The 21,820-nt window shown below is 38.1% G+C and overlaps 1 protein-coding gene across 1 annotated transcript in view; it reads right to left on the bottom strand.

Moving 5' to 3' along the window:
• The window catches only part of LOC109093835 (sushi, von Willebrand factor type A, EGF and pentraxin domain-containing protein 1-like), a 68,850-nt gene extending 48,393 nt beyond the window's left edge, over nucleotides 1-20,457 (bottom strand). Inside the window, 3 exon segments of the mRNA XM_042728710.1 lie at nucleotides 6,095-6,271; nucleotides 7,597-7,852; nucleotides 19,932-20,457. Of these exon segments, the coding sequence (XP_042584644.1) occupies nucleotides 6,095-6,271; nucleotides 7,597-7,852; nucleotides 19,932-20,444 (946 nt within the window). The 5' untranslated portion in view covers nucleotides 20,445-20,457.
• Between the last annotated feature and the right edge of the window lie 1,363 nt (nucleotides 20,458-21,820).

The following is a 21,820-nucleotide window of genomic DNA, read 5'->3' as shown; positions in this document are numbered from 1 at the left end:
GCCGGACCTGAAAACGTGAACCCGCAATCTTTGGGTTACAAGTACAACTCTGAGATTGAGATGACTAAAGAAAAAAGTCCCAATTAATTTATATACACACACACACACACACAAAATTTATATACACACACACACACACACACAACACACACACACACACACACACACAAACTAATCAGACTTAAATATTTGCTACTTTTCAATGATGATCAAAGGGTAAAAGACAGTACAGAGTATGTAGCTCCAGCATCTACCTGCAAAAGAAGAGCAGCACCACCATATTAAGCTTTACATTTTCTCCAATTCTTTTTGCTTGTTATTTATTTATTCATTCATTAATTCGTGTATTTTTTACAAGTGTTTTCATCTCCTCCTACTTATACTGTCTCTGTTGTGGGTTAACATGTAGTAAAGGGCATGAGGTCAGTAGCAAAGATGCCTAATTTTATGAGTGATAGCCCGGTCTTTACAGAAAGTTTGGCAGGGGAGGCTCCTAAAAGGCACATGCTCTGATGGACAGCATGCAACACTTACACTCAACCTGTAAACACAACTGATAAATTTACAATAAAGGCAGCTGGATAGACAGGAAATAATCTCATGACAGATGTTGGGAGGGATGAGGAGGAGGAAACAACAGAGTGAAGCTGACAAAAAAAAACAAAGTAACAGGGACATAAAGAGAGAGAAAAATAAGGTTGTGCTTTCATAGTAAGCCTTTAAAGCCAGAACAAGTATCATAAACATTTCCTATGGGATTTTTAATGGCAGTGAAGGAGAAAGGAGGGCAGAATAACAGCATCCCGATCCGGTGTGACACTCGCAGGTCATTGAATGGAATCAGAGCAGAATTAAATAGGGCTGTTCGACCAGAATAGCCATTTTACATGACACACATATTGTAAATTAGTTTTTATAACTGGATACACTGACACAGTGAGCTACTCTATAATTTACAGGGGAAAGGGGGGGATAAGAAAGAAAGAGATTGGAGAGAAAACACTTGCAAGGTTCGTTAGGTTCAGCTACTAACTCTTTTCACAAATATCCCATTTGTCACCCCCACCTGCTGGCGTCCCTTGCTGCCAGTTTACAGTCAACACACACACGATTCCTAACAAGCAAATTTACTGTCATGCACACACCTCTCGTATGCACAAGTGTCTATTTATGACCCAAAGTAACAGCAACTTTACAAGATCACAGTTTCTACAACCTATAAACCTGCCTCCTTTTCCAAAAGCACTAATCAACACAGTTTTACCACACAGTGGCAGTCTGAGGAATTCTTCATTTGTCACTGAGGCATTAAGCTGTTCCAGATGACCTCAGACTGGCGTGTCACTTCCAATATTTAACTATTACTCACTGCCACTTAAAAGTGAAAAATGGATACAAGGTCAGCATAACAATAGCAAGACCTCAATAACCAAGAGATCTAATTTAGAAAACCTTCACATGCCAGTCTTTCTGGAACTAAAATCTTCACTTTAATCTGATCTAGTTTAAAAAACTGAAGTGAACCCAATTGACTCTGAACCAGAGGCATCTACTCGTTTTGGCCAACACATCCCGGAGCAGAGCACACTATGAGTTGAGCAACCATCTGCTTTTATCTCGGAAAAGAAATTCTAAGTAGCTGAGTTCCAATGATTTTTTAAGTATCATCATAATAAGTGCATTAGAAGACTAATCATGCATGTACAGTAAAGGTACAGCCAGTCATTTTCATAAACACATTAGACTTTTCCTAATGGTCTTGCTGGTGTCTAAAAGCAAATATAATTTCTAATACAGTAATTAGATTTGACTTGAACAATCCCCTATATCTTAATATTCAACTTTGGTACATAACTCGTACTAAACCATCTGTGCTATGGACATGTATGATGGACAGTTTTTTAAGATGTGCTACTCTAGCATCATGGCAGTAAGTTTTACATGGGCAAGCGTACTAATATAAGCAATACATCATATAACCACATAAACCAATATACTGTAACTAATATAACATGCTTTATAAACCAAAGGAACAAACACTCAAGAACAGAAAAGTGGCTGGTGTTTAAGGCGAAGTCATACGTTTCACACTTCATAGAACACTGAGTACTTGGAACGACCTAGAAACTACACTAAAACCTTTTTCCAGATTGTTTGCTGAAGTTTCAAGTTGGCTCTGCACTGCAGCAGAAATAAGCCAAACATGCATTACAGTGTCTCTTCTTAATTTCTGGCTTTTAGGATATCGAGGCAGGTAGGAAACCAGCAGTTTTTTCATTGTGAAAGAAAGATGGAAAAAATAAGACAAAAGAGGGACATGGCCATGTGGCATGGAGGTTTGGATACTGAAAGAGTAAAGAGGTATGAAAAATGAGGAATAAGAGGAAGAAACTGATGAGGCCTGGGAAAGCTCTGAATCCTTAACTTGGATGTGTGAAACAGGATGTTCACCTTGTGTCTGATATGTGTGGTGTATGGAAGAGATCAGAGATACAAATGGAGAGGAAAGAAAGGAGGAGATGCAATGTGGAGGATCAAAAAAAGAGGAAGAAGTAGTATGAGTAATAGACAAACTAAACTTCAACATGCATCTCCCTCACCAAAGCTCAATGGTCAACATTAGCACTTTAAACCAATTCAAAAGTTTTACAAAGGAGGGATGAAAAACTGAGCCGAATATCTATGCACAATCCATTTACTTGAGCAATAAAAGTGAAAAGCATGTGCTATTAACTAAGAAAATTAAATTCAGTAAGGATGAAATAAAATAATAAAAATTTACAAACATAAAAACAAACATAATACCTAAATTCAAATATTATACAACAAACTAATCAAAAATTAAAATAAAGACTTTTATAAAAGATGTACAAAAGATTTCTATTTCAAATAAACACTGTTCTTTTTGAACTTTCTATTCACCAAAAGGGTCCTGAAAAAAAAAAAAATTGTTACCCAGTTTCCCCCCAAAAAATTAAGCAGCACAACTGTTACTGGATTGTGCTGGGAAATACTAGAATCAAGAGTTGGAGACATATTCCATTTCAGATGGAGAGGTATTAGATTACTGAAAGCCTGCCTGTCACCATGTCTGATGAATGTCCTTTACTCTCACTGGCCCTATAATATTCTCAGCTAATATATCATATCTACTGACACGTCTCTTGGTTTAAAACCAAATGCATGTTATTGCAAGCAAAACATATATGCACAAAAGAATACACAATTATATGATACATTTGCACAGACAAAACAGGAACTGCTTTACAGGAACTAAATGTAGCAAGAGTACATTTTTATTGACTCTAGAGACCATATGGGGGGTGTTTTGGTCACAGGGTTGCAGGGGGGTGAAAAGGGAGGGGGAAAGACACAAGACACAGAGGGAGCAGTAGGAGGTCAAACACAAAAAAAACATGATTGCAACATTTCCTCACTCAATACCTAGCCAACATTTCCCAGATTCCTTCTATTCCTTCTTTTCTGTAATTTTTTTCTTTTGCGGATAGGTTTATGTTTGTCTAGGGGCTCACATGTGGAATCTGAGGCGTTCTGCTGAAGGTAAATATTTACGAGCCCCAATTTGAGGAAATAAAACCGTGTCTCTTCCTCAACTATCCTTGACCTCTGACATCTGACAACCAGTCCCTGTCACACACCAGCTGAGATGTATTATGGTGTCTGCATCTATGGTGATGTATTACACTGGCTATAGGTGGACCCAGAATGTGACACTAGACAAAATGTCAGGTCATTATAGCTCCACTGGGAAGCTAAAGTCAAACAAAACCCAACACAGATCTTCACAAATGGTGTCATTCATCTTTTCTCTGTACTCGTTCATCCATGTCACCTATGTTTTACTTTCAAGAAATAATGGCAGTTCAGATGAAATGATCTTTAGTCTTGTTATTAAACACTGTTTAGACATCAGGACAATGCACGTTAGCAAGCTTTCCAGTAAACTCCAATGATACTCAGGGCAACATTCTTTTTAAAATCTCTACAGATCAACAAAAGATTTAATCTTAACCTATGTGGAAAAAATTTAATCCAAGCTATAACTTTTCTGTGTACAGAAGCAAAACAACATGTCTGAAAAAAATACTGCTATTGTCTGTGACTGAAAAGCATGACCTTACCAGCGTCAGCTTTTTGTCCTTTTGCCTTTTATTATATGATTTATTGCATTCATTATTAAAACACTCCCCAGATCAGACACAAGAAACTCTGGCCTTTAATTTGCTTTTCTGGGGGCCTCCATAGAGTGAGCCGCTAATTAACAGTTAGACAGAAATTCTATTTCTACAGAGGAATGCTATTGCCCTGATGACATCTGATTGCGATTTGCAATTGAGTTCATGGCCTTCTATATCACAACCAAAATACACAGGACACTGGTAAAACACAATAGAACAGATGATGACAAAGTCTGCTCAGTCTCTTCTACCTTTCAAACAATAACTTACTCCAAATCAGACACTGACTTGTAAATGATTGTAAAACAGATTCTTACCAAGATTCGCTGCATCAGCTCAATGATAAACCTATAAAGGCCGTGTTTTTGCACTACCTGAAGATTACAGTAATAATCATAATAAGCATGCACACTCTTTCCATTGTGACTGGCTAGATGGGATTCAGTGCCTTGTTTTTTAATGTGCTGTGTATTTTAAATAGTCACATAGCATTTTTAAATAGATGGAGTGGTCTGTTCCATTCATTTGCACTTCGGCTTTTTGCCCTCTCTTTAGAGTGAACATGTTCTGTGTATTGGTGCTATCAAATGTGCTAATATTGCTGAAAATGATGCTGTAATTGTATGGTTAACAATTGTCCTAATAAAACATCTCAACTTTGGAAATTTACAGCCAGAAAAGTTGGAGATTATCCTAACTTTGATTTTTAAGAAGATCCTCTTCAAGAATTAAAATATACATCTTAAGTTTTGTCTTAAGAACATCCTTTTTTATTAAGCAAGAAAATAACATGTAAACAGCCGTTAAGAAGAATTTTATTCTTAAGAATGTTTCTTGAATCTGGCCCCTGTTCCTCAGCACCTCAGATTAAAGATTTGGCAATCAGGCAATTTAAGATTTGGCCTTTTTTTTTCTTTTCATGTATTATTAACATTGCAACATTGACTAGTTTGTGGTCAGTTGGGTTGATTAAGATATGATAGCTTTAAAAAAAAAAGTTTTAGTCAAGATATTTGTGAGTAAAAGTTCTCACTATTCCAAATCTATTTCTCAAAATACCAGATTCATTTCCTGAGTTCTGTCTGTTTAATATAAAGACTTAAAAATAAGATTTATAATAGACTTCTAGGCATTTACACATGACTTCTCATGGAGATTGAGTGTCTCTGCTGAGAAAAAGAAAGAACTATTGCTACAAAGCCACAAAGTGTGAAAGCAAGTGAGCAATAATAACATCTGTCGGAGGTTAGCTCTGAATCACATGAACTCTGCAGTTCACACAGTGTTTAAACATCTAACATATTCCTACCACCTCATTCCTCAGTTTAATTAGTCATTCTGATTATTTTAGAACTTTCTCAATATGAGCTCATTTTTTACCACGGCATGAAAGATAGCTTTAATAGGCCTGCAATTCAAGAACGAAAAACACAAATAGATCTTAATTCTAATGAAGCATTGCTTTTTCTTCAAGTAGTTTTATGAGGTGGACAAAAAGTAGGTTTGTCAGATAAAAATGAAGTTAAGTAAACTGCAATAAAGTGTTGACACAGCATATTATGTGGTATTTTGCAGTGCACAAAGAACACAAATGTTTTAAATCATTTATCATTTATGAGTTTGTTATGAAAGCAAAATGAGAGCTAAAGCACCACTTTGGCATCACGCTTCAATGTCCCATCTATTTGTATGCTGTTTTCTCTGTCACTATGGATATTTGGTGGAAGTGTTTCTTTTACTTCATTTCAGGAGAGGAATTGGCTTTCAATTCACATTTCAGCCTTAAACATCCCTGAGCAAATTTATCGAGTAATAAAATGGACTCCATCCATTTCTTCAAAGCTTTTGAACTGAAATGGAAAATCCAAACTTTGCATACAGACCCTGACCCTTACCTGTGCACTCATGTTGAAGTCCTTTTCCATAGTATCCTTTCTCACACACACAGTCGTACTGTCCTGTGTGTGTACCGCATTTACAGCTTGCCATTATGTCACAACAATCCTTTCCCTCTTCGCACAACGATGAACACTGGGCCAGGTCCCCCTGAATATAACTTCCAGTTGGAAGATCTGGAAGAGAAAATGGCAATGAATATCAGATTCTGCACTTTTTTCTGATGCAAAAGACAATCATTTTGCCTTCATAATTCATCTGTTCCTACCTGTCTAACTGAACTCCAAGCGGCTCTGGAAAAGTGAGCATGTGTGTGTTTCGATATTGGCGTCTTCTGCATAACTAACTATAAAAACCTTCCCTTTTGGCAGGACCATTTTGTCTCCTTAAATACAAACAAATGCATGGCTCCAGATGTTGGCATACACAGACAGACTGTAAAAGGTGAAGGAGTCTGCACTATCTTGAACAAAGGATATGACAGACATTATATCGCAACGGGAGGTGAGAACAAACAATGCCACAGCTTTAACCTTTGCCCAAAGCCAATAACTGATCTGTTGCTATCCAGAGGGTTTCTTTGTTTTATATCCCTCTGGGTTTAGTGTAGGTGGGTGATGTCATCATGAATATTGGCGTCTTTTGAGGTTATGTGGCTGATTGAGTTCAGACCTCAGATAAGAAGAATTTGCTATAGCCAGACAGCCAAAGGAAATAATAACACTGAAATATTTTTTTGTACCAGTTTTCTTTTACACTGGGATTAACAAGGGCTCATATTTGTCAGGCTCAGGAAAAATTAGCTGGATTGGCCTTTGATATCCCTTTACAAACATTCACCATGGTAACCACAGTTTCTGTTAAAATATCACAACATGCGACTGCAATTATTACAGAAAAAAAAGCTGACATCAAAATAAAGTTTGTTATGCTGTTAACTATGGTATTTAGAGGAAACTATGGTTACCATGCTAAATTTTAGTAAAGTTTTGATTTATAAGGACAAGAGAATTCTGTGACTATATCGTACTTTATAGACGTTTTACCTTTTTACAATTACCTTTGGTTAATGCCTTTTTAAACTCCCATTAAAGTTGAACTTTAACCCTTGTTTATGTAATGTTGTACACCTTCACTTTTGGCAGCGGTTTAAGCACTACTTTTTAATAGACTTGCCAAAGTTTGAGCGGCGCCTAAATGTTCCCGTTAGTTGTATAGTAACAGAAAAACATTAATAATCTTTTACAAACCTCATTAAATATTCATACATTTTATAAACTAATTTGGTGTTTGTAAACAGTGATTACATTAATGTGGGCGAAGTTGCATGTGACGTAACTGTGACGTCGTCTATTCCAAATTGGTCTACTCATAACCAAGAGGGAAAATGAAAAACATGAATCATGATGAAACAGGATAACCAAGGATTAGTTTAACAAAGACTAATTATGACCAATCTTAACAATTTTAAGTATGTAAAGCTCTTATTCTGAATGCTCACCTTCATGAAGGGCGCGTCGAGCTAGTGCTTCAAACTCAGCAAAGTTGTGCACTAGGTAGCAGTGCTGATCCTTGGGGTGCGAGGCCATGTCGTGTAGCTCGCGGATGTTTCCCTGCCAGATGCCCAGCGTGAAAATCTCCACGCCTCTCTCCCTCAGCGCCGCAGCCACCGGCCGCGGGTCTCCGCCATTTGAGTAACCGTCAGTGATGAGGAAGATCGCCTTCGTGGCGTTCTCACGCGAGTGCCTCAGAATTTGCTGTGAGTTAAAAATAGTAAATGAAATACTGAAATGCAGTGTGACTAACTTTATTCTGAAAAAACGTAAATTACAGTCTGGGATGGTAATTTCATTCACCAATCAAGTAAAACACACAACACACAAAAGAAAGATTCGTTCATACTCATGAATGGCCCAAGGAGAACTTGACTGGATGGATGTTTCACATAAACAATTTTCAGTCTGTTCCTCATAGAAACCTGTTGTACGGCTTCAGGAGAAAATAGTCGCCTATACAAGATGTAAGGACCATTCTTGTAAAACTTTTATGATGCATTTGTCATTGCATGTGATCACAATTATAATGTGTTACTCCTGCAGAAAAACAAGCTGTTGTAGTGCTTTTTTGCATTGGAATAACAGAATATGGTTAAATTCAATAGAAAAGTAGATGATGGCAGATTTTTATTTTTCCTATTTTTTAACCAGCACCTCCTATACATCAAAAAATCCTCTATTGTAATGGTGCTTCAAAAATAATGACATCTTTCTCTCTGGATCACACAGCTGGGATCACAAGACCACCAAAATAGCAGAAAATTACTGTCTCGCTGGCAAACACGGCTACATTTACAGTACACTCACCTCCATGAAAATTTGTTTACATTACTTTTTATGTCTAAACATGTAATTAAGAGGCTTGGTTGAGGAACAGAGAAAAATCTCTTAATTTTCTCTAAGGGCGCTCTATGTGGAGCACAATTTACTCTCTTATTGCTTCAGACAGAAAGAGAGGAGGAGGTTATGAAAGTCAGTGGACAAGGCCAACTCAAGGACTGGTAGAAAACAGCAGCTTTTCTCTTTATTGTCTAATTGGCTGCAGTTCAAGCATCTCAGACAGGAACAACAATTACAAAGCCTGGAGCCTGACTTCCAGTTACACACACATAGGGATACAAGCACACACCTCAGATCTAGAATCTCCAGTGCAAGGGTGCTTTTCACCGTCTTCCTCTCTTTCTAACACGCACAGACCCAGACACAAATATACAGATGCTACTGGTTGTTACCACAGTGATGTCACTGTGGTTGGGTCCTATGGGAGTTGACCCAAAACAGGGTGTGATTGTGGGCATTTATGGGATGGCAGCTCAAAGACACTGAAGGCGTAAGGGTTTTTAGATATGAGTCAGAGGTGGTCGTGGTACACAAATATGTCTGCACATTATTAGAGTAGGGTAGACAACTGTCGAAGATCACAGAAGTAGGAGCAAATAAACAGCTACAGACACACTGAGATGTGAAATTTTACATGGTTATTAGCAACCACACATACTTTGTTTGCACCCACAGAATTACACACTACTTTAATCACTCCTACGCATTATAAACCCACTTGATTTTTGTTTTTACACAAACACACACATCTCATCCCCCATCAAAGCAGTAGTGATTTATCGCTCACATTAATGGTCTAATTAGCTCAGTTAAGTTTGTGACAAAACAAAGTTTACAAGCAATTCAGGCAATCACAACATTATGGGTATATAAATTGCTGTTTGTTTCACTCCTTGCAACTAATTCTCTTAACTCAATCTGCATTGTTCATTTTTTTATTAGTGTACATATGCAATAGTCTCTTGAGTTTAGGCTCTTTGGCAGCCTAAAACCATTTGTCACAACTAAGGGTCACCTATAAAGCAGTCTTATGCTCAGCCTCTGTTCGCTGACCGTCTGATGCATGTTGCTGGAAAGTATTTTCTCGGTCTACAAAGCTTTGATGTGATGACTGACTTTACACAACTTCTGGGAGTAAGAACACACACACTATTTAAGAACCAAAGTTGTGTTTACAAGGTACTAGGCTGATATAACAAGCACTTTGAACCAGCAGGATCAAAGTGTGCACATTTTCATCTATTTTTAAATACCCAAATAAACTCGTAAAGGTTTCTGTAGCAATGTGAAGGAACATTTTTGGGTTTCCCCAAAGAACCTTTCTGCAAAAAGGTCTTAAAAGAACCCCTTTGCGCAATGAAGAACAATTTATGCAATCAATGGTTAACATGGATGTTAAAGGTTCTTCATGGAACCATTAATGCCAATAAAAAACCTTTCAGCTGTGTGTTTTTATGTTATGTATGTCTAAATGTGTGGGTATGTTTTTACGCAAGTATGATTAATACAGTACAGCAGCAGTTAATCTTGCTTTGTCATACAGACACACTGTAATGTTTGCAGTCTGGCTTAGCGTGATCTAAACACTACATGTGTACAGTGTATGTTTTTAGGCATCAGAAGAGGAGCCGCACCAGCCTGTGAGTCTCTGCTGTCGGTGATAAGAGAAAGTCCAGAGACTTTCTGTGAAAATGTGTCTCTGCTTATGACAGAACTGTTAAACAGTTTTAGGTCAGTAAGATGTTTTGAAATAAATTATTACTTTTATTCATCAAGGATGAATATGTACAGTAAATGATCAAAAGTGATAGTAATGACTGTGAAATAGATTTTTTTCTAAAATCTATTTTACATAAATGTTATTATTTGAGCACCAAATTAGCATATTGATTTCTGAAGGACCAATTGTGGTGTTGTCCGAAATCATAGTGGAGATTATCTGGTGCGCTCATTCCAACCCATAATGTACTGCAACAACAAGTGTACAACCTATGTAGAGAGTTAGAGACAGGTAGAGAGTAGAGAGCATCCACAATGTATTATGCTCTACAGCCCTCTCTGACACACACTATTTGCCTTGTTTTCATTCACTCCTTTCCCATTTATAGTGAACTATTTGACATCCCCTATATAGGGAACAGTGATGATTGTGAGTGACACAGCTGTGAAAACTGCTGGTGGTAGATGAGATACCAGTATGATTCATTTAAGCATTTAAATGGGTCAGAAAAAAAATGTAATTTTACTTTTTACATTTGAGTTTTGACTTGAATATGAGCAAATAATCTGCTACTGTGTAGCACTAGCAGTCTCCATGTTGGCATTGACATGTCTACACAGAATCTCACATTCTTTGATCAGCAAGTCCTTTATAGCTGCTAATGTAGACATAATCCTCTGTTCAGTTCCTGTATTGGGTTAATGAGCATGCTCGGCGAACCATGATCTTCACACCTAGGGGATTCTATTTCAAAACCTCTTAGACACCTTATCATGTTATAAATCTTATCTAAGGTCAGTAATCTCTTAGCAAAACCAGTTAACTAAAAACTGATGTTTCTGAGTGTCTGAGGTCAACAGAATGCAGCAGAAAAGAAAACCAAAATAAAAATTCCACATTCGTGGAGTTTTGCTTCTAATAGAGTCGGTGTGGACCTGTCTCCGGCTGAAGCATTCCAGAATAGAGTAAACATGTGACCAGAGTGCATTCATTTGCTTGGTTGGAGGTCTGAGCTGTTTTGACATGTTATGGTTCCAGTGGCAAAGAATACCAGCAACATGAACCTACACTCCAAAAACAACCCCACTAGATGGACCAAACCATTTCAAGCAATAGTCCTGGGCAGGAGAAAACAGCTCGCTGTGCAATTAGTAGATATTTTTCCACAAGTCTGCAATAAATCCTGTAAAAAAAAACATTTGAGGGTAAACATTTTGCTCTGCAAAGCTGAGGTGTTGAAACCCTAGATATAAACCACAGTTTGATTTTGCACATGGAAGACTCTCGTTGCATGCCAGAAGTTTATGTGCCTCCCACTGTGCATTAGTATGTTCTCCTTTAGTTTTCCTTGAGTGATTATAATTGATTTAATGTCTTCAACATTTCAGACACACTTGACAAGCTACACCTCGTTTAGAAGGACAGAAGCAGAGAGTGTTGGACTAATGGATGGGGGTAGGCCTATACATCTACCAGCTGCTGGAAGTCCTTGTTACAGTTCTCTCTGTGAAGTGAACTGAAGAGGATGCGCAAGTGTGCATGGATGGATGGGGTTTGAATAAAGGGAGTGTAACTGGTCTGGCTAAAACACTGGGACAGGGGGTTTGTGGAGTATGGTTAGTTGATTCCTGTCAAAACACCATTTATCAAGCCGAGAAAAGTGAGACAGCGGAGGAAATCATTTTCAAAAGAGAGAAGGCCTTGACAATATATAATCTATATATCTGGGCATATTTGGTCTCTCTGGTTCTTTGGTGCTGCCAGCCATGTACTAGGAACTCAATACTAGAACAAAGTTATTCAAGTGCAAAAAGAGTCTGGATTTGGACTGTTCAATTATATTTCTCTTATTTTAGATGTTCATGCCAGAACCAAGAGAGACAGGAAAATCTTGCAGTGCTTTTTTATGAAATGTATTGTGACATTCCCAGCAACTGAAAGCAAATTTGAATGATAGGAGTAAATGCTTGTGAAACCAAACAAGCCTCATCAATATAACATAGACTCTTGGCTTGCTAAATGACTAGAGGTAAATGACGTAAAAGTCACAAGCCATCAAATAGATGTCTATGAAGGAGACAAAACACTGTGAAGGAAAAACAATTAGGACAACATTTTTTTGGACTATGTGGTTTAAAGAAATAATTAATTTAACCTTATTTATTTAAGTCAATTGCTTAATCAAACCGCAGTGTGATGTAATGTACCTTTTTAATGGGGAGACACAAGGCGGTCAAATAACAGTTAAATGAATAAGATGAAAGTGAACTGACATTTGGCCAAGTATTTAACCCATCCAAGTGCACACACACACACACTGTGGACAACATTCACTTCCTCCACCTACAATCCCTGCTGGACCTGAGACTCAAACCCCACAATCCTGGGGTTACAAGTCCAACTAATCATTAGGCCACTACTGCCTCCATATTGGCATTTTTTGCATATACTAAATGCTTTAAGAATTATGTTGCTTTAATATGAGCTGGTTCAACAGATTTTAGGTTACTTTAAATGGTCAAATCATAAACCTCATATTGATTAATTTATTATCTCAGAAGATGTACTTTTTTTTTTTTTTACTCCTTCAGGACTTATTATTTACAGTAAACCTGTATATGCAAGTGGTCGTGTAGTTTTAACTGGTGCATGGTGCTAGCAACACCAAGGTCATAGTTTTGATTCATACAGGGAATGCACATAATAGCAAAAAAAATGAATGCACTGGAAGTCAAGGCCGTAACCATGTCTTGAACATTGGGGGGACCAGACAAGTCCTCTGCACAATCTGATCTGTGTTGCAGCCTGGAATTAAACTATGCCATACTGGTTTCATCTGGCCAGAGGAGAACTGGCCCCCCGACTGAGCCTGGTTTCTCCCAAGATTTTTTCTCCATTGCTGTCACCGATGGAGTTTTGGTTCCTTGCCACTGTTGCCTTTGGCTTGCTAAGGACACTTGACTGATTGCACAGACACTATTAGGAGAGAGCTGAATTGGATGATGACACCACTGAATCATCAATGAACTGACTTTAGCTGAAAAATGACTCTTTGTTTTTGTCCTCTTCCATTATTGACAAACTATTTTCCTGTTTGACACTGTAAAGCTGATTTGACACAATCTGTCTTGTTTAAAGCGCTATATAAATAAAGGTGACTTGACTTGACCAATCTATATTATATGTATGTGTTTATATATATATAAACACATACATACACACACACACACACACACACATACACACACACACACAGACACCATGGTCTGTCTGAATACTGGCAAGTGTGCATTTAAACTGTTTAATACACTAGTAATTCCGAGTCAGTTTAATCACCGTTCTATATTAATGCACTGCTTTCATTGCGCAGTGCATGCACAGAAACATTCAGGAGCACAGAAACTTTTTGTCAACGCTGTCCTGCAAAATAGCTTCAGAATAAAACATCATAACACATATAATGTAAGTGTCTGTACATCCCTTTGAACTTAGACCCCATCCTTTGTTTACTCACCTACTGTCCATTGTTCCTGCCTCCCTTTCTCGAGCTAAACCAGTGCTGTGATTTGAGCTGCAGGAGATTTCTCTGACAGTTAAACTCTAACTCCTCTCTATTACAGTGATCCTGTCTCTGTTTTGGGCTTCCCCAATGTTGTTTTTGAATAGATCCTGTACACTGGCATTAACAAAATAGGAAGAAATCTATTTAGAAAACAAAGTATTTAAATTATTTATTCTATCTAAAATAGAAGGCCCATTAAAATTCAGACTGCGTGTTCTTGATGGCTTTTGATGGAAACCTTCTAGCATTGAAACCCCCCATCAAATAAATATTGCAAATACTTTGCCAGATAGAGTAGGTTAGTTGAAAAAAAATGCACAAATTATAATGTCCAAATCTTAACAATTAAAAAATTAAAACACTTCTGAAACAAATCTTATTTTACATCACTTTAGACAATACAGCACTGCATCCTAAAACTATTAGCTTTGGTTCTCATGTTCAGAAGCATTATGAGAGCAGTCACTGAAATATGTAAAAAATTCACAACAGCACCTATAAGATATTTTCCAGACCGGCGTCTAGGAAGCACACAGGTCACTACTGTGAAGCAGTAATAGATGGGGGAGAGAGTAATCTATTTTCAGTGAGAGCAGACCATGTGTTGCTGTTGACAGGCTGAACTGTTATCCATTTCAAACACTTCCGTGGCTTCTCCTCTGTGGTATGTCCTACCCTTCCACCTCGACACACTTGTTCACAAGCACATATGAACATTCAAAACTGCAGACATAAACAATACACACCAAGTGCATGCAAGTGCTACTTAGGGTGTTGTGGATGAAACCTGACTGTTTTTTCTAGCTTTTTTTTTTTGCTTTTTAATCTAAAGGACATAACTGCAGCCTTAGCTGTGAGGTATTTTAAGTGAGAGTCCTGGAAAGCCTGTACAGAGCTGCCCAGTACTAGCCCCCATATCATAGAGTGGTCACAGGCATAGATAGACCACACGCTTTTGCATAGGGCCCTTATTAAGAAGTTCTGCCTCCGGAATTTTACAGTTCTTTTAGATAAATAATGCTTCTGAAACTTTGTGTTCTTTTATTGATTAGATGGAGGTTCCAAAGTAAACAACATTTTGCAAGCATTTGTAAACATAATAGGATATGTGACACTTGTGACACTGATATATGACACTGAACTTTTTTTCTTTTTATTATTTATAATTTTCTTTTTCAAGTTTGGAAAGCAGGCATTTTGTAAAGTGTGCCAGTAATATTTAAAGCAGAAATTAATATTGCTTAAATATTGGTAGTGTATGTGTTTGGCTTTCCTTGGGTTTATTATTTATTAAGAAAGTTATAATGTATATGTCATAGTAAATCTGAAACAATGATCTGTTCTGTGACAGATGAGTTTGCATTAACTATGCTCAGACCAAGAGAAACTAAAAATTTGTATCACATCAATCAAAATTCAGTCAAATAACCAAAAATTTCTGAAATGCTGTTTTGACACATTTACCACATTTTGTTGTTGTTTTGTCTTGGACCTTTGTTAGATCATTTTTAACAAAAATGATCACTAGCCCTGCCCTATGAACCTATTATATATGTTAATTTGAAACATTGTCAAATATCACTTGTTGCCATTTATGAATCCCACAACCACAGTGATCCCTTAAAAAAAAAAAAATATCTGGGAGTTGCCGGTGATTCTGCATGATAAAATGGGCCTCCACATATGTTACATTCTCTTGGAGATGCATGTATGCATCTGGTTTAAAAACGCTTACTTTTGTCTTTTCATGCTTCAGAGCAGAAATGTGACCTCTTGCATTGTGACAGAAATAACCTCACTGTATGGGGCCAGTAATAGTGCTAAAATAAACAGAAACTCTGTCTTTTGTCTATTATTTTCTTCCGTTTTTCTCACAGCAATATCATGCGTTTTTTGCCAGTAGACTGTGCTGGTGGTGCAGTCAGACTGAGAACACCACCACTGCTCTATATTTGACTTACTAAAGCATCCAGTTACCACTAATCACTGTGTTGAAGCATTTTGCAGTGTATAAATGTACCAAAGTGCATTTATGTGTGTAGATCTCAGGGTGTGGAATAAGGCTCTCCTGGAGCTGAAAGTTGTGGTAATAGCAGGAATAATCTGAGAGCAGACTAAAGGTTTGGCGTGATGTGAAAAATGCAAGCGAGACAAATTATTTTTGCAATAATACAATTTGTGTGACTATAACTATGTTCTGTCTTAATGTTCCAGTAGCTACATAGTTTTGTTACAAAATGAACATGGACATTATCAGGTGGGACCCACTAAGGGTTCTTAAGTGGTTCTTTTTTTAAGTTTTTGACACTTTTGGATGGAAATTGAATTTAAACTGAATTGAGCTGAATGATGACACTATTGTCTCCTGTAGATCTCCTGGATCAGTTGTCTCATAATTGATGGATTTTGTGATATCTACACCATTATTGAACAGAACTGAATCAACATTGAACTGAGCTAAATAAACACACTGTTGCCTTCTGTGGAGCTGCATATAGCTGAATAGATGAACTTTACACAACTATGAACTGGACTGAATCAACATTGAACTGACGTGAGCTGAAAATTGGCACTGTTATCTTGCCACAGCTGTTTTATAGTAGAACTTCAATTTGTCTTGTATTTAGAGACATTTGCTTAATTGATGGTTGTTTTCCTGTTTATTACTGTGAAGCTGCTTTGAAACAATCTGTACTGTATAAAGCGATTTTTTATATTTATAAAAAAATATATAAATAAAGGTGACTTGACTAAACTTGACAACAATATGCAAAGGGCCTGTGGCTTTTCCAGTTGTTCATGATTAGTAGATAAATATTAAAGACAAGATTTTGTAAAAAACATTTTTTTACACACAAATTCTATCCGATAAAATATTTTGGAGCTTACCATAACCAGAAAGAATGTGAATTCATTATAAAACTGTACATGCTATTATAGGGTTTTAAATTATTTAAAAGACTTATCTACATCTAGAAAAAACAATTATAAAATTAAGCTATCTCATATATCCAGGCATTCTGACTATGTGTGAAGTAAATATAAGACATCTGGATTTTTACTTGTTTTAAAGACTAAACAAGCATTAAATAAGCTAATCATTTTAAAGCATTTTGATGCCCACTCATAAGTTTTCTGAGCCCCCTGGTTGAAAACCACTGCTCTATAGCAGAGTGTAATTTTGCCTACTGTGGACAAAGAAACAATAGCACATGAGAGATGTGATTTTACCCAGCTAAGTGTTCTTGTTTCCCTGCTGAATGAATGTGGGACAACTGATGGATGAAGAACAGACGAAGGTTTTCTCGTGCCATCATGTTGCATTCATTTTACCATCACATGTGTATCCCAGACAATAAGACTCTTTTTCTCTTTTCTCATACTGTCTCTCATTGTTGGTCCATCCCTTTTTTAGGCATATTTCTGCTGCTTATGTATTTCAGTCTCTCATGTATCTGGTTTAATAGGTGCTATAAACCAATTTCTGGTGAAGGTGAAAGTATACAAATTGTGACTTAAGGTAAATCACACAGTAACAAGCAACCAAGCGATCTGTTCCTCCAAAACAACTGAAAGTTGCAATTAAGCGCCTAAATAAGACTAGGACTGATTCATTGTAAAACATGTTGTCTCTTCAGACAGTTAAAGACCGAAGGGCCCTTATCTGGCTGTCTGCAGACATATCTGTGGCTCTCGGGCTGGTTTAAAGGCATTCCTGGCTGTTTTATCAGGGTTTGTAAAGTACAGGCTGTCTCTCATAAGGATCTCCCCATCAGTCTTAATTAATAACACAAATACAGCCTCAGGAAGTGCTAGAGTTCCATCAGTGCACACAAGCCAAAAAGAAGCATTCTGTACAGCCATTTCTCTCGACTTTCTTGGTTTCTTATTCACTCAACACCTTACTTAGCTATTTATGAAAAAAGTGATCTTCTACAAGTAGACACTCACCTTACATTAATATAGAGATAAAATACTACACCTATAAAGCATTCAGAGTGAATTTCCAGGCATTTGTATCAACACCAACCATCACGCTTGTATCTTTTGACAGATGTCCCAGTTCTTTCATTGTGTTTCTTTGCTTTTATGTCCCTTTGCTTTAATTTTGCACAGCACATTCTGAGGCTTCCTGACAGATGTTTTTGCAGACACAATATGAGATCTTTGGACATGTTGATCTGTCTAGACTCGATGACAGTAACGCTCCTGCTGCCTTGTGCTTCAAAAACCAGGTCAGAGGGGCCAATGGCACTTTAGAGAAACATTCTCTGGAATTTCTGATGGGGGATTGTAAGGATGAAATGGGAGGGATGTATGCTAACAATAACAAAAAAATATAACTGCCCCTTTTTACCTCCACACTACTTTTCACTCTTTATTTTTGAGGAAGAATGACTCTTGATGTACAGTATGTGTATGGGTGGGTGGGTGTGTTTTCAAATGTGCTTATATAGAATTACCATAGACTTCCCATTCTTAATAGAATCCCTGCTGGGGGAAGGAAGAATCCTACTCGAGACAAGCGTTCATCAGAAATAGGGAATTTCAAATCCATTTGGTTAAGGACTACAGTGTAATGACTCCCTATGGAGGCTGATCAGAAAAGCAGGCAAAGAATTTGGAATGCACTAAAAGTATTCACTAACTTTTAGAAGGACAGCAGAGAGGGAAAAATAAGTTTTATGGAGAGCTAGTTCTGCTCTGGTTTGGCAATTGGAAAAGGAGTTGAGGATCTGGCAACCCAGGATGCACACTAAGTGCAGACAAAGACAGTAGTTACAGCAAGAATCACCAGGAGTGCTGGGCGAACCGAAGAGAGATTACATAAGAACTTAGATCCGTAGATCTCTGTCTGTTTGTCTGTGTGTCTAGACAGACCTTTCTTTATAGTTGCAATAAGCATTGTAGTTAAAATGGCAGATTCTCAAGTCAATTATGAATGGTTCACCATCCTGCTGTTTATTAGCATGCTGGGTTTGTGAGACCCACATAATGCAGCCTTTTATCCATCATCAGCCATAGCTAAATAAAAATGCATTTAGAGCCAATCCAACATTTCATTCTCCAACTGAAGTGGAGTAAATGAAATCAGAGGCTTCTTTAATTGAGGATGTTCTTGCTTTAAGGCAAATCTGATGAGAGAGGGTTTGGCCTCTCTTTGCACTTCAGCTGGGCAGTAGAACTGTGGATAAGGCCTTCAACCTCTGCAGCTCTGAAAGATTGAAAATGTGTCTGGTAAAAAGCCTCCAGACCACCATGCCATTTAGACTGAACAGAAGTAGCCAAAAACCATGAAATATTACAGTTTGACTGCTAATTAATTGCATATGAACAAAAAGGACTTTCCTGCTATGCTTCCATAACAACTTAATACATTTGCAGATCTGGGATAGTGAAAAACCATTTTTCAAACCACAAATGTCATTCAGGACAAGAAAAATGTCTGAAAACACGGACGTCATAATCATTTGTAATGGAAAAAGGGAGTAGAAGCTGCAGTAAACTGCAAGATGAGGCAATAAATCATTTTGCTGCAATTCATAGCATTACTGTTAAGTGAGACTGGGTTACTTAAAAGAAAAATGTATTTATTTGATATGATCACCACTGCTTTCTTTTCCTTTTGTCTGCATCCTGAAATTCTGAAGTTGTTCCAACTTGAAACCATGTTTTTCACTATATCCCAAAATCTTTAGTACAAGTTTACAAGGGACAAATAGATACGTAGATAGATAGTTCCTGTGGTTATCTTTCCCAGATCTGAGCGCACAGGAAACCATGTGGTGTTAAACTTAGAGATGGCATCTGGAGGTACCTTGCCAGGAATGGAGACTTTATGTGTTGTTCATCCATCATTTGAGTTTACTGTCCTGTTTCTGCTTAGTGTGCTTCAGTGATTTAGATTCAATAGCTATCTATCAGTTTATTAGCTGAAGAACATTAAAGAGCTGTGGAGAAATATTGAATACATTCAGCATAAATCAAAGTTAATCTCAGTTCAAACTCAAAAAAAAATCTGAATTAGGTGGATAGACTGTCAATCTTAAAGTCTGTCATTTATCTTCATTATTTCCTCTTTTATCTATTACATTTCATTTAGTGCTTAAATTCTTTTTCACGTCCACAGACTCAGACATTTACACAGCTGCCCTTACCGCTGCACGCTGGAAGGCCCCCCTGGTGTAGGTGCCACCTCCTCTGTAGGTGATGGAGGGAATCTCTTTGCTGAAGAGCGAACACTTGTGTTGGTGGGCTTTGGGTGCAGACACATAGTCCACTCTTGTAACCACATGGCTCTTGGAACTAAATGTCACCAGTGCTACACGTGTTGCCTCCGGCGCCACCGGAAAATCTGACAGCAGCTTTCGCACAAATCGCAACTCGCTCCCAAAGTTGGAAGCTCCCACGCTGGATGACTCGTCCACGAGAAAGACCAGATCCAGACAGCCTCCCCGTTCCCGAAGAAGACGCACATTCTTTCGGAAGACCTGACCGAGACGTTCTACTTTGCTCCCCGCACTCTCAGAGAGGTTTTGCCTGGTTTGTGCCGCTTGACGCAAAGCCCGCAGGGACAACTGCTGAGCCTTGCTCGGCCAACCAGTACAGCCTAAACTGTACAGGAGCAGTAAGGTGAATCTTAAAGTCAATGTAACTCTTAATGTCACCATGATAACGCCACAAACACCACACGTGTCCGATAGTGGCTGAGAGAACATATTGAGGCGTATAAGTTTGTTGCAGTACCTTCTCTTCTTTTGTTTTCTTCTCTATTTTTTCCAAGCAGGGTGAGGCTCCTATCTCTCCACTGGTCTCAGGCATCTGTGAAGCTCCTGAATTTCAGACACCCTCCAAATGCCATCTCTCCCTCTCTCTGAAAATCATTTAAAAAGAGCGAGATGGTGAAAAAAGTTCGATGAGAATGAGAGAGGGTGTGTGTGTGCTGGTGCGAGGACTAAGAGAAGGAGTAAGAAAGAAGAGTGAGAGAGCAGCGGCAGAGGAGGGGAAAAAGGGGGCAGTAAGAGGCATGAGTGTCTCTCTCTTTTTCTTCTCATCCCGTTCTCTTCCTTATTCCTCTACTTGTTCTGCTCTTCTCTCTTTCTTTTTCCTCTCCCTGTCCTAGAGTGCTTTAGTGAGGTTGTTGTGTCATTGGAGCACTCCAGACTGTCTGTCAGCCAGTGCCTTTGTGAGAGTATAAGTGTGTGGTGTGTGTGTGTGTGTGTGTGTGTGTGTGTGTGTGTGTGTGTGTGTGTGGTGTGTGTGTGGTGTGTGTGTGTGTGTGTGTGTGTGTGTGTGTGTGTTGTGTGTGTGTGCTGTGAAGGAGAATGAGAGATAGAGACTTTTGTCTATCAGCCTGTCAACATGCCCAAAGAAAACATCAGCACGGTGCCTGTTGATCAAATCCTATTATGTCTGGCAATCGTCTGCTCTCGGACAATACAAACTCTCACCAAACTACCAGGTAGATGCCAAGAGAGCCATCTGCTAATGAGAACAATCGCAAGGAGCTGTAGACAAAACAAGCATGAATGGATACAGAAGCAACACAATTCATATGACAAGCAGAAAAGGATGTTAACAGGTTTTAAATCGAAGCTTGGTTATATTAAGAGTGCACATGTCATGCGAGTTTTGTAAGCAGAGCTTCCAGTCTTTGATTATTTCCTCTTGTTTTCTCTGGGGTCTGTGGGGAGAGAAAATCTCAAGTATGATCTGACCCCCTCTCTGTCTCTTTAATTTGTTCCTCCTTTCTTTGTGATTTTTAGCTGTAACCAAAACAAAGTCTCAATGCTTAACGCAGTTTTAGGTGTTAGCTGGCCACAGTTTGGCCAGGCTTTGAAAAACTTAGATTAATACAATTGAACCAACATGTGAATCCCAGCTGTCATGGCTTTTGACAGGACAAAACGGACAAAGATTTGCAGTATTGTGAGATTATAGCTCTGCTGTCTGTAAAAATAACTGTGAACTTTGTGTCTGAGAGCAAAAGAGGACAGCGTTGTTTGGTTCACTAGTGTCTGAGCAGCTTGTGCACAAGGAACACACC

This window comes from Cyprinus carpio, chromosome B7 (genome assembly GCF_018340385.1).
Source record: "Cyprinus carpio isolate SPL01 chromosome B7, ASM1834038v1, whole genome shotgun sequence".
Taxonomy (NCBI): domain Eukaryota; kingdom Metazoa; phylum Chordata; class Actinopteri; order Cypriniformes; family Cyprinidae; genus Cyprinus; species Cyprinus carpio.
Note: the sequence above shows the minus strand (reverse complement) of the source record. Positions and strands in the feature narration are given on the sequence as shown.